Consider the following 11,855-nt stretch of genomic DNA (forward strand, 5'->3'; position numbering starts at 1 on the left):
TGTTTAGCAGATGGGCAATAACCTTAGCGGTTATTAGACATTAATTAAGGCTGGTATATATACAATCATACGTCATTAATTAATCAGTACCTCGGCTTCTTGCCGTCGGCACCGTCATCGTCGTGAGGCCGCTTCAAGCTCGGCAACACGATGCCTTGTTTGTTTTGCAGAGGCAGCAGCATCGACCCGAGCGCCGGGAGCATTGGCGGCGGCAACTGGGTCGAAGCGCCAATCAGCGGGAGCACTGGCGGCTGCGGTTGCGGCTGTTGTTGCTGCTGCTGCTGCTGCTGTGACGCTTGAGGTTGATGAGCAGCTGGCTGGGGTTGATGGGTCAGTTGCAGCGGTTGCGAAAGCTGAGGCGGCTGCGGCTGCCGAGCCTGAGGTTGTTGCTGCTGAGGCTGCTGTTGTTGAGACTGCTGAGATTGGCCCTGGTTGACCCCTGCTGGCAGTTCCTGTCGGGAAGTAGCCTGGTTCTGGTACACGGCACTAGGCGACAGCTGGAACGTTTGTGGCGGCAGTATCACCCCGTATTGCGGCGACTGTTGTTGCTGTTGCTGTTGCTGTTGCTGCTGTTGCTGTTGCTGCTGTTGTTGTTGTTGTTGTTGTTGTTGTTGTTGTTGTTGAGCCTGGGAATTCAGCACCGGCACCACGCCTTGCATGTTGGCCAAGTTCATCATATCCTCTAACCGATGACGCATCAGATCCTCGCGAAGACGCAGCGCCTGTTCCATCGCCTCAAGCTCGATAATCCGTGTTCGATAGAGATCATTGACGAGCTCGAGCTCCAGGATCCGGGTTTTAAGAGCGGTGACTTCCAGAGATTGCTGGCCGGGGTTATTATTAGGCGGCGAGCCACCCAGCGGCGGCTGCAGCGCTGAACCAGGAGCCAGCAGCGATCCTGAGGGTTCCTGGGGCAGTGAACTGGCTTGGTGTTGTGTCGCTGATGCCAGCGACACTTGCGATGGCACCTGATTAGTGGGGGCACCGGGATTAGTATTAGCGGCGGCGGCGGCGGTGGCAGCATTAGCTTCATTAGACGCCTGGGTCATGTTGACGGCAGAGAATATCGTCAGCGCCCCTTGTTGCTGAGTCGGGTGAGAGTTACTGGCAATTAGCAGCACTCCTTGCGGCGGCGGCACTCGTTTGTAGGCCACGTGACCCAACTCATTCAGCGACATCGTCTCGAGAGCCAGAGCAGCGGCGCGGTCGTGTTGCGTCGCCGACGACAATAAAAGCGGCGACGTGATCCGTTCCAACCCTCGAGGAAACAGCGGTGGCACCAGGGTCGGGTAGTGGAGGGGTTGCACTGCCGACTGGTTAGGGAATCGAGGGTGGTTCACTGCGGGAAGGCCCGGAGTGGCACCACCGGGGATCAGCCCGTTAAACTGGGTCTGAGGATGGCCGCCAACTTGCAGCTGCTTGATCATAAGCGGCGTGTAGTCCCCCAGCGATTTTCGCTTGACGCCAGCAGCACCTTTTGGCGACAGTCCCAGCGGTCGGCGAGACTTATCGTGATTGGCCCGCAACTCGGGAGTGTTAGGCATCAGTTTGTGATGATTCTGCGGGTGGTTGGTGCCCAGTTTTATCCGGTTCCGCAGTTTGATGGTATCGGTCTTTAACAGAATGGGGCGGGGACGGCCGTGTAACTTGAGGAAAAGACCGCAGGCATTGCAAAGAACCTGACCCAGGTCGTCTCGACGCCATAACGGAGTCGTCTGGGTCTTGCAGTTCTTGCACACCGGCGACTGCACTGGTTTCAGCAGTGGTAACGGTGAATGGACCTGGGGGGTGGGGGCCTGAGGTTGAGGAGGCGGGGTATCGATTTTGGTGGTGGTGTCCTTAAACATCGGCCCCACCTGTTGAGGGATCCTCGAGATCTCGTTCATTTTCCGCTATCAAGTGTCAATCGTAGAAACAACGTTGGTGATAGATAAAAAAAGGGATTTTTCAATGTGTCGTGTGCCACTCAATTTCGTTCGAAGACGAGATCAAATACGATGGTCTAAGCGAACAATTGTCAATGGGCAAGGGGTAAAAGCAGTAGTTTAGTGGATAAAGGGGAGCTTTGCTATTTATATTTGCCAGCTAATTGGTGTAAGGGACAACTGTGGCGTCAGTTATAGGAATATAACCCTATGTTTTCCTTTGTAGATAAGATCTTGGGTACTGCAGATAAGCGTGAGCCGATAACCAAAGATAGAGGGCAGTAACCATAATCGACGGTATCTTGATGCAGCTCGAAAAAAAAAAAAAATGTAGCATGAAAAAAAGCTTATTGAATCAGCCTATGAGAATCACCATATTACCACCATGCAAAAATTACTAGGGGAAAACAATATAAAGTAGAATACAATTGATAAGATGCATCGACGATGGAGTTACAAACTCGTTTACGTCGATAAAAGGCAGCGATTACGTGGCTACACAGTTTAACGGCACGCGATGACTTCGCGCACGGTACCAAAATTACATTACGCACAGATTTAGGACATTTTGCAAGATCCGTACCATTTCGCACAGTGCGACCAGCATCTCACTATGAATTCATTAGTTCGAGAACCCTCATTGACAAGTGCTATGAACTAAATTTTGAAAAGAAAAATAGCCAACAAAACACCATCTTATAAAACAAATCCAATTCAAACTCTCTGACGGTGTCTCCTTTAAATTTACATCTACACAATAATCTCATAGTTTCCCCGCCGCACTTTCTGGACGACTGAGACAGTAGCGAACGTGGATGGCGTTTCCTTACCCCGTGGACCGCGAAGAGTATGACCCAGAAACAGTCCGCCGCTACGGGTACGTGTTTATAGCGGTGCTCTGGCTGGGTGGCCTCATTGCTCTCAATACGTTGCTCGGGTTGTGGAAGCTTGTGGTACCTCCATCATCACCATTCTATCAATGGTGGGTGTGGTTTGATTGGATGGTGCTAGGGCTATTTGGCAGCTACGTCGTTGTGTGGTGGTGGTCAGTGATCAGCTGGTGTGGTAACGAATTGTTCAAACACCTGCAAGGCCTCAAAGGCAAACGTGACTGATATAGGTGCTGGTCATCTATATAGTCCCCCCCACAATTATTCAAACATGATTATGGTAAAGACAATAACCCTGACGATTTAATAGACGAAATTAACAATGACGTAATAAGACTCAATCATTGTTTCCCCCATTTATCCCCATTAACCCCACGGTTCATGGTGTCAACCCTCGACCCTCATCTGCGGCGTTTGCGAAATTTCGCTGATCCCATATATATACATACAAATGCTTTCACGGCTAGCTCCCCGGCGGGCGTTGGCGTCGCCTGGCGGAGCCGTCAAGGCGGTGTATCCTCGAGTGATGTTAACGGCGTGGCTGATTCCTCATCGGGCTTACTCATCGCTGTTCCCGCTTAACGATAAGGAGCGTCAGGAACAGGCCAAGTTGGCAAAGATGACGCGCCTCCAGCGGTGGGGGGCGTACCTCGACTCAGACAAGTTCAAAAAGCTGATGACCAAGTACTATATCGGTGGTTTCTTAGCTCTCTGTGTGGCGTGGTACTACTACATGCGGGACCGGTACTATGAAGACAAACAAATCAAGCACGTCAAGGAGAAGTACCAGGCGGACCCGGCTCTGCTCAGTGAGTACGAGTACTTGATGCTCAAGACGTTGAGTCAGGAGACGTTGCGTCCCAAGGAAGCGAAGAAGTACAAGATCTACCAGTTGATGCGCAAAGAGTTCCGTCGCAAGCACTTGTTTGATGGCGAAAAGTTCTTTAACCCTCTGCCTGAAGACTTGGAAGCGTGGTACCAAAAGCAACCTCGGATCTCCCGTAAGAAGGCCCCCGTGCTTGATGAACCTGATACCGAAGAGGAAGCTAGTGCTGAGCTTAAGAACGCTCCCCTCAGAAATGCTGATAATCCCAATATCATGCCGGCTGAAGATACTACCGAATTCTATGATGAAATGGCTGAAAAGTACGACGATGAGATCAAATGGGAAGAACGCGGGGTGATGATGGGCCAGCGCCGGCGGTGGTTGATGAGACAAGTGAAAGGTGATGTTCTCGAGGTAGCGTGCGGTACTGGGCGTAACATCCCTTACTTTTACCCTGACTTAGTCAAGCTGATCACTTTTGTTGACTCGCTGAGGAATATGGTTAATGTCGCTCAAAAGAAGTTTCGCAAAGCGTACCCCGATTTTGAGAAGGCTCACTTCGCCGTCGGTAAGGCTGAAGACCTTGTACGTCTTGCTGGCGAAGGCAACGGCCCTCGTTACGATACCATCATCGAGGCGTTCGGGTTGTGTGCTCACGAGGACCCCGTGGCAGCGTTAAGGAATATGGCTAAGCTTTTGAAGCCTAACGGGCGGATTGTGCTTTTGGAACACGGCAGATCGACGTGGAATTTCGTCAACAACCACTTGGATTTCCGTTCGGAAAAGCGGATGAAGACGTGGGCGTGTCGGTGGAATTTGGATATTAACGAGTTGGTGGATGAGGCCGGATTAGACATCACTTACGAGAAGCGCGTCCACTTGGGAACTACCTACATGTTGGTGTGTAAGCGTCCTGAAGACCCCATCAACAGCGACGAAAAGTCGTTTATCAATAAGCTTTTGGGGAGAAACCCCGAGCCCATCAAGCCTATCACCAGAGAGTGAGCCGTTGTACATAGTATTATCAAACATATATACATAGATCAGAGTATCATGAATGTGTGTGAGTCATTATCATTAAAGGTATACGCCCTCATCATTAGTGTCGGCGGTGTCAGCAGCCTCAGCAACCTTAGTGGTGGACAGGGGTTCCTCGACGATATCATACTGGGGATCATCATTATCCTTTACCATGTTCCACACCACATCGACACCCATTTCCTGTTGAACTGCCAGTTTCAATGTCGCCACTCGGTCATCCAACTTGTTCTCCTGAGTCTGCTGCGACGACGAAGCCATCGTGCCTCGTTTCACCATCTCAGCATTAGCAATCTTGATTCGGCTCACTTGGTCGTCAATCACGTCATTATTTTCACGGATCGTCTCCAAAAATAGAAGCAAGTCCTCTTTCAACTCGTCGTGGTTGTCGTCAGGTTTGAGTGCTTGGAGTTTGGTCTTTACTACCGTCACTTCCTTAGCAAGCTCCAAATTGGTGTCGAGAAGACGGTCGATGGAATTGAGCAATTGCGCTTTTACCAGCTCGATTTGCTGGTCAGAGATATCGGTAATCGCCTTGGCGAACTCACCAGCAGTAATCGGTTTCGTCTGGTCGCTCATTTTTGGATAGTAGCGGTCAGTGGCGGAGAGGCCGGTAGTGGGATTGCAGCACGGGTGCGCACTATGATCGCTAGCCTGGATTTGAGCCTAGAGACATCAAGATGGTGTTGGCCATAGCCCAAGTTGGGGCACGAGTGGCACGACGAGTGATCCCAAAAGTGGCCTATGGCATACGCTGGAACCTGTCGGCCGAACAGCCGGTGCTGGTGCTCGATAAACTTCGCCAGCTCCCGGAAGTGCACCCATTGCTTTTAAAGCGAGCAGACACCATCGCCGCCGAATTCACCGAAGTTGAACGACAAATGCTGGAAAAATTTGATCTGGAGCTAGCGGAGAAGTTTTCCCGCATGCTGGCGGTGCTCGATCACTACCATCGCTACCAGGAAGACATGGCGACGGTGGATGAGCTCAAACTGATGATTGACGACGACAGCGACGCCGAACTAAAAGCCGCTGCTGAGGAAGAGTTATCGCAAATGCTTCCCCGGGTGCATAAGAGTATCAGCGTGCTTCAACTGAGACTTTTACCTCCGATTAAGCACGCCGATAAGCCCGCGATCATCGAACTTCGACCCGGGGTAGGAGGCCTGGAAGCATCCCTTTTCACTGACGACTTGATGCAAATGTACATAAACCATGCCAACCACCACAAGTGGCCGTACCAGATCATTCTGAAGTCTGAAGGGTCTAACGGGTTCACTAACGAAATCATCCTCTCCATCGATCTGCCCCAGCTGTACGATGTCCTCCGCCACGAACTGGGGGTTCATCGTGTACAACGGATCCCTGCCACTGAGTCTAAGGGACGTATCCATACTCTGACAGCGGCAGTGGTGGTACTCCCCAAGATGCTGGCGGGTACTGAGCTGTCGTTAAAAGAAGATGAGCGGCTGTTTGCTCCGGGAGAGGTGAGAATTGATACAATGAGAGCTGGTGGGAAAGGTGGCCAACACGTCAACACCACCGACTCGGCGGTGCGGCTTGTCCACATCCCCACGGGGATCATGGTGTTGCAACAAACGGAACGGCTGCAACCGCAGAACAAAGCGCGGGCGTTTGCCATCTTGCGGGCTAGACTCGCCGAACGCGACCGGCTCGAGGAGCTCCAACGCCAGCGCCAGATGCGTACCGACCAGGTCACCACCACCGACCGTAGTGACAAGATCCGTACCTACAACTACCCTCAAAATCGTGTCACCGACCACCGGTGTCTGTTCAGTCTCCACGACCTCACGGGGTGCATGGACGGGTCGCGCCTCGACGAGATCATCGACCACGTCGCTGCTTACGAGGTGGAGACGCGTCTCCAGGCATTGATCGACGCCAAAACCTAGGTTTTGAGAATTTTTTCGAATCATTGGGAGACCGATAATCCCGCTACTGTCATAATACCGAGGTCTCCTCCACGGTGACCTCTCACCACTTTTTTTCATTTACCGTGTAAATAGTATACGCATACGCGTCGAGGGTCGTAGTAGACGCACCGCTGCCGCCTCATGCCGGATGCAACCTTAGGGGACTAAACGGCACCATCGGCATCGTCATTGTTCTCTTTCCCCGCGGGTCGCTGCTGGCCACGGAATAACCAATTCAAAGTCGATAAGCAACGGAACACAGTGTAATGGTCGGACGGCACCTACCCTAGCGGGTGACCCCAGCGGGGATTATCGGAGCCGGCGTCGACCGCGCTTTCCGGGTTTGCTGCCCTGCGGGCCCATCGTCGCTCGCCCCCGCTGAAGGCCTGCATGGACCGCCCTAGGCACTCCAGAAGAAAGCATAAGAAAAAAGTAGGAGCGGTGGCATCAATAGACTCGATTACCGTGATTTTTTTGTCGTGGTTCAAACGGGAAAAAGCCCTTGTGTCTGTTTCATATTTACAACCGTTGAAGGTGGAGGTGCCGCGACGACGAATACACTGAATGAATCCGTGGCAGGCGTTTTTGCTTCTAGCGGTCGGGGTTTGGGGTCTCGGGCTCGAAGTTCCCCCAGTTAAACAGGGCGACCGGGCTCGCTACCTGAGTATCAATAACTTGGCCAACTGTGTTGGCTACGAAACCGAGCCTGACGAGATCGTCGTGCTCATGGTGAGCCTGGGCGATGTGCTCACGAGCCAGGACCTCGCTATAAAAGTGTTCGATGACCAGGATAATTTACTACAGTATCAGCGCCAGCTCGAAGGCGACAAAACATTCATTTTTTCCCAGGTCCACGGTGCCTGGACTCAGCAGGAACTGTCACTGGATATCCAACTAAAACGAGGGAAACTGGAGTCCGGCGACGATGAAGACAATACCAAGCCGCTGCTGAGGATCTACGTGTGTTTTGATAACATATACACCGATAAGCTGTGGTCTTTCACTCCTCAGGTCCATGAGGTAGAAATTCAGGTCGACATTAAGACTCGAGAAACTATCGCCAAGACCAACTACGACAGCTACGCACAATACTTTGATGCCCTTCGCCGAAATCATGAAGGCATCAGCGAAGAGGCGTTTGACGACCAGATGAACATCGTCCAAGCTGAGCTTGCGTCGGTGATTAACACTTTGGACAACCTGGGCAAGATTTTGGAAGAGCTTATTGAAAACGAAAGCGCTCTTCGTAACACCAACGAACGCATCTTTGAGGACTACACCGGCCGCCACATTGTGTTATACGCGGTGATCGGCTTTGTCGGGTTGGCCCAAGTGCTCTACTTATACCGTTATTTCAGAAAGACCAACATCGTCTAATCATTATTCATACATTTTAATACTCGCATATCTACAGTTCTTATCAAAACCACCTTGTCATTTTAATTTAAATTATAATATATATATATTTAGTTACAATCTCGACTTGATGATGTCAATGAATTCAGGCTTCAACGAAGCACCACCAACAAGGAACCCGTCGACATCGGGCTTGTCCTTGAACGAGGTGGCGTTGGCACCGTTGACGGAACCACCGTACAAGATTCTGATTTCGTCGGCAGTGGCGCCAATCTTGCTTCTGAGGTAGTCTCTGAGGTCCTTGTGGGTTTCTTGAGCAATCTCAGGGGTGGCAGCCTTACCAGTGCCGATAGCCCACACGGGTTCGTAAGCAATGACCACGTTGGTCCAGTCAGACACCTTGGCAATGACGGCGTCCAATTGCGCGGCACAAACCTTCAAGGTGGTGCCGTTTTCACGTTGTTCAAGGTGTTCACCAATGCAGACGATGACCTTGAGGCCGTTGTCAAGAGCGAACTTGGTCTTGTCAGCGACAAATTCGTCCGATTCGCCAAGGATGGATCTTCTTTCCGAGTGACCGGTAAGAGTCCATTCAACACCGAGGTCCTTCAATTGCTGGGGGGCAATTTCACCGGTGTAGGCACCGGGGTTCTTGTCGAACACGTTTTGAGCACCCACTTGCACGGTGTTTTGCTTGTTTTCCTTGACGGCAAGCGACAAGTAGGGGGCAGGGGGGCAGATGACGACTTCGACGTTCGAGGGCAAGTCGGCGCCGTTGAGTCTGTCGACAATCTCGGTGATGGACTGGGTGGTCCCGTTCATCTTGAAGTTACCGCCAACAAAGAAAGTTCTCGCCATGTTTGTCAATTAGGGTTTGATTTAGTGATAGGTTTGATCGAGGAAAATCTCGGTAGTTTAATAGGTGCCCCACAGTGTCCCGAGAAAAGCCGGGGGGGCGGCTGTGTGCAGGCCAGAGCACTTCGCGCTAAATGGCGTCACATATTTTCGCGTTAACGGATCAAGCAGGTCCGGTTAAAATAACTAGTTTATTTATCTATGTGATGATGTAGAAATGCGAGGTTCTATTGGTGAGATCTCTGGGGAGCTCGCCCCTGGCGTTCAGGAACCTGGAGTGAGACACTACCACGGTGGTTAGGGGTTTCGGGTGAGTGGCGCATACCAGGTGGCAACGGCAGCTGGTCTCGTGCTCGAGCATACATTTCGCGAATGCGGTTCAGCTTGCCGCGGAGATCTTTAATGGCGTCGCGTTGGGCATCGATGATCGCCTGGATGTCCATGTCTTCCAAGTGATCAATTTTGCCGCGAGAATTGAACCGTACTTCTCGGCTCACCTCCTCGGCAACGTTGCACTCGAGGTTGTCGTCGTCGACATCGTCCCACGTCTCAAGACGCGACTTAAGCGTGTACCGATTGTTAGAGCCGCGCTTCATGATGAGGTACTTGCAGTGGGGGATGTTTTTCAACAGCTCGAATTCTTCGTAGGTCCAGCGGAACCACCTCATCAAGAACACGCGGGCCCAGATCCCGTGAGTGACAAGTACAAGGACATTGGGAAAGTCCTCCAGCTCAAACTTTCGGAAAAGAGTCTCGTTAAACAGCAGCACCCGGTCATAGACGTCGGCCGCCAGCTCCCCGTGGGGAATGCGGTAGAAGAAGTGGCCGTAGTGAGCACGCTCCTCCCAAATGCGCTCCATTTCTTCTGGCGTCAGCTGGAAATTGCCAAAGTCCTGCTCCCTCATCCGAGGTTCTTCATGGATTTTGTAGGACACGTAGTCTAAGTTGTTGATGCCTTCACAGATGTAGCGGCACGTCTCACGGGCTCGAAGGTAGGGACTGGTGTAGAACCACACCAGGCGAGGCTTGCACTTCATCCCGTCTTCTAGAGGCTGGTCAAACAGCTCATGGCAAAGGAACTGTCGAAGCACCTCGCCGGCTGCCTGTGCCTGACGTTTGCCAGTCTCGGTGAGGTCAACTTTGTGGTTAGGCGTTTTCTGATTCACGCTCTTATCTTGATTGGCAGCGCTTTCGCCATGTCGCACGAGGAGAATATACTGCCTGGTTAGTGTCCGTGGCGTCTGAAGAGAGCGGGAACTCGACGTGGATACTTACTTTGGGCCGGCCCATGGTTGCTAAATGTATTGAATTTCGCTGGGGATGCGGCTTGCACTTTATGGAAGTGATTGCAGGAACGCGGGTCAACGGAATTTATGGTTATGCCGTATCGCCTGGTGGCAGTGCCATTTCATCAAGATGGAAGTTCGCAAAATTTGGCTGAAAGAGCAGTATAATATGGCTCGGCCAACCGTGCTTCGCCCATCAGGTCATCTACTTTCGCGGCGTCATACTTCACCTCCTTAATATGGGCCCAGCGAGCAAATCAGCTCACCCCTCGCTCTCACTATCCCCTGTATGAAAAGTCTCAACAGGTCACGGCAAGAAAGTAAAAGATAGAAAGATGTTACAAAATGAAGTCATGGACATTTAAGAAATTTCAGTGGACCTATTCTTGTACTGCAGCACAGTCTATTCTATCTTCACCACTATACTTGGCAAACGTAAGGCAGAGTATGCTTACATCGGCGCGGCCCGCGCGCACTTAGGATTCCCCACACGATGAAGCTCTCGAAGTGGGTACTGGCAATGCTCGGGGTCGCCTCGGCCCAGGTGATCTTCAACCCTCAGAATAATGCACCCTCCACCGATATCATTGATCTCCACCGTCAATTGGTTGAAATAGAGCTGATTGCCCCCAATGAGGCTGGGGTCGCTGATTACTTATACGACTTATTAAAGGCTAAAGGTTACACAGTGGAACGGCAAAACATTAGCAAAGGACGCTACAACATCTACGCCTACACCGGGAAGTCACGAGATGCCAAGGTCCTCGTGACCTCTCACATCGATACTGTGCCTCCCTACATCCCTTATTCCAGACAAGGCTCCAAGATATTTGGCCGAGGCTCGGCCGATGCAAAGGCTAGTGTCGCGGCTCAAATTGTGGCTGTGGACCAGCTCGGTCTCAACGAAGACGTGGCGTTGTTGTACGTGGTGGGTGAGGAAGTCGACGGCGTGGGCATGGAAACCGCCAACAAACTTGGGTGCAAGTGGGATGTGGGTATCTTTGGCGAGCCCACCGAACTCAAGTTGGGCGTCGGCCATAAAGGGAACTACATGTTCAATTTGACCGCCTACGGGAAGGCGTCCCACTCGGGGTACCCCGAATTGGGCCGGCTGGCGGCGGAAATTTTGATCCCTGTGCTTAACAAGTTGATGCAAATTGAGTACCCTAAAAGCGATTTATTGGGGCCTCTGACGCTTAACGTGGGTAAATTTGAAGGCGGGGTGGCGGCTAACGTGATCCCGGCGTTGGCTTCCGCTGACTGCTTCATTAGAGTGGCTGCCGACATCGAAAAGATCGATAAATTGGTAAGGCTGGTGGTCGAAGGTGTCGACCACTTAGAATTCAACTTACAGGCAACCATCCCTCCCGTCACCTTAGACTACGATGTGCCAGGCTTTGACTCCATCGTGTTAGCTTACGCTACTGACGTACCTCGCCTTCGCGTTCCCCTTAAGAAGCGGGTGTTATATGGTCCTGGATCTATCCACGTTGCCCATGGCGACAACGAAAACGTCGAAGAAAGCGACTTGTTCGATGCTGTCGAAGGCTACAAACGCTTAATTGCATGGGGACTTAAGCAATAGAGGTATAGAGTTGATAAAATGTCCACAACAATCTATATCGACCACCGGTAGTAAATCCTTCGTGGTTGACTCAAACAGTGCGGCTTTAATCTCGCAAGGTATCCCCCGATGGAATACCATCACTAATCGTGGAATTCCTCATCTCGCAGAGAGGTGATGA

At 51.6% G+C, this 11,855-nt stretch overlaps 8 protein-coding genes across 8 annotated transcripts; 4 read left to right on the forward strand and 4 right to left on the reverse strand. All coding sequences in view use genetic code 12, as the record gives it.

The window, feature by feature from the left end:
* Nucleotides 1–83: 83 nt before the first annotated feature.
* DIURU_002991 (GATA-type transcription factor) lies at nucleotides 84–1,847 on the reverse strand (the record flags this gene model as incomplete). The annotated part of the gene is made up of 1 exon (XM_034155703.1): nucleotides 84–1,847. One exon carries the CDS (start codon nucleotides 1,845–1,847, stop codon nucleotides 84–86), a length of 1,764 nt encoding a protein of 587 aa, XP_034012279.1.
* A 1,419-nt stretch (nucleotides 1,848–3,266) lies between these two features.
* Nucleotides 3,267–4,646, forward strand: DIURU_002992 (putative RNA methyltransferase; the record flags this gene model as incomplete). Its single annotated transcript, XM_034155704.1, has 1 exon — nucleotides 3,267–4,646. The coding sequence occupies one exon, from the start codon at nucleotides 3,267–3,269 to the stop codon at nucleotides 4,644–4,646; it is 1,380 nt and encodes a 459-aa protein (XP_034012280.1).
* Nucleotides 4,647–4,718: 72 nt separating this feature from the next.
* On the reverse strand, nucleotides 4,719–5,258 carry DIURU_002993 (uncharacterized protein; the record flags this gene model as incomplete). The annotated part of the gene is made up of 1 exon (XM_034155705.1): nucleotides 4,719–5,258. One exon carries the CDS (start codon nucleotides 5,256–5,258, stop codon nucleotides 4,719–4,721), a length of 540 nt encoding a protein of 179 aa, XP_034012281.1.
* Nucleotides 5,259–5,359: 101 nt separating this feature from the next.
* DIURU_002994 (uncharacterized protein) lies at nucleotides 5,360–6,592 on the forward strand (the record flags this gene model as incomplete). Its single annotated transcript, XM_034155706.1, has 1 exon — nucleotides 5,360–6,592. The coding sequence occupies one exon, from the start codon at nucleotides 5,360–5,362 to the stop codon at nucleotides 6,590–6,592; it is 1,233 nt and encodes a 410-aa protein (XP_034012282.1).
* Nucleotides 6,593–7,177: 585 nt separating this feature from the next.
* On the forward strand, nucleotides 7,178–7,990 carry DIURU_002995 (p24 family protein; the record flags this gene model as incomplete). Its single annotated transcript, XM_034155707.1, has 1 exon — nucleotides 7,178–7,990. The coding sequence occupies one exon, from the start codon at nucleotides 7,178–7,180 to the stop codon at nucleotides 7,988–7,990; it is 813 nt and encodes a 270-aa protein (XP_034012283.1).
* A 93-nt stretch (nucleotides 7,991–8,083) lies between these two features.
* Nucleotides 8,084–8,791, reverse strand: TPI1 (triose-phosphate isomerase; the record flags this gene model as incomplete). The annotated part of the gene is made up of 1 exon (XM_034155708.1): nucleotides 8,084–8,791. One exon carries the CDS (start codon nucleotides 8,789–8,791, stop codon nucleotides 8,084–8,086), a length of 708 nt encoding a protein of 235 aa, XP_034012284.1.
* Nucleotides 8,792–9,051: 260 nt separating this feature from the next.
* On the reverse strand, nucleotides 9,052–9,861 carry DIURU_002997 (acid phosphatase; the record flags this gene model as incomplete). The annotated part of the gene is made up of 1 exon (XM_034155709.1): nucleotides 9,052–9,861. The coding sequence occupies one exon, from the start codon at nucleotides 9,859–9,861 to the stop codon at nucleotides 9,052–9,054; it is 810 nt and encodes a 269-aa protein (XP_034012285.1).
* Nucleotides 9,862–10,630: 769 nt separating this feature from the next.
* On the forward strand, nucleotides 10,631–11,695 carry DIURU_002998 (M20 family metallopeptidase; the record flags this gene model as incomplete). Its single annotated transcript, XM_034155710.1, has 1 exon — nucleotides 10,631–11,695. The coding sequence occupies one exon, from the start codon at nucleotides 10,631–10,633 to the stop codon at nucleotides 11,693–11,695; it is 1,065 nt and encodes a 354-aa protein (XP_034012286.1).
* Between the last annotated feature and the right edge of the window lie 160 nt (nucleotides 11,696–11,855).

The sequence above is a fragment of the Diutina rugosa genome (assembly GCF_008704595.1).
Source record: "Diutina rugosa strain CBS 613 chromosome Unknown scaffold18_size221135, whole genome shotgun sequence".
In the NCBI taxonomy this organism is placed as follows: Eukaryota; Fungi; Ascomycota; class Pichiomycetes; order Serinales; family Debaryomycetaceae; genus Diutina; species Diutina rugosa.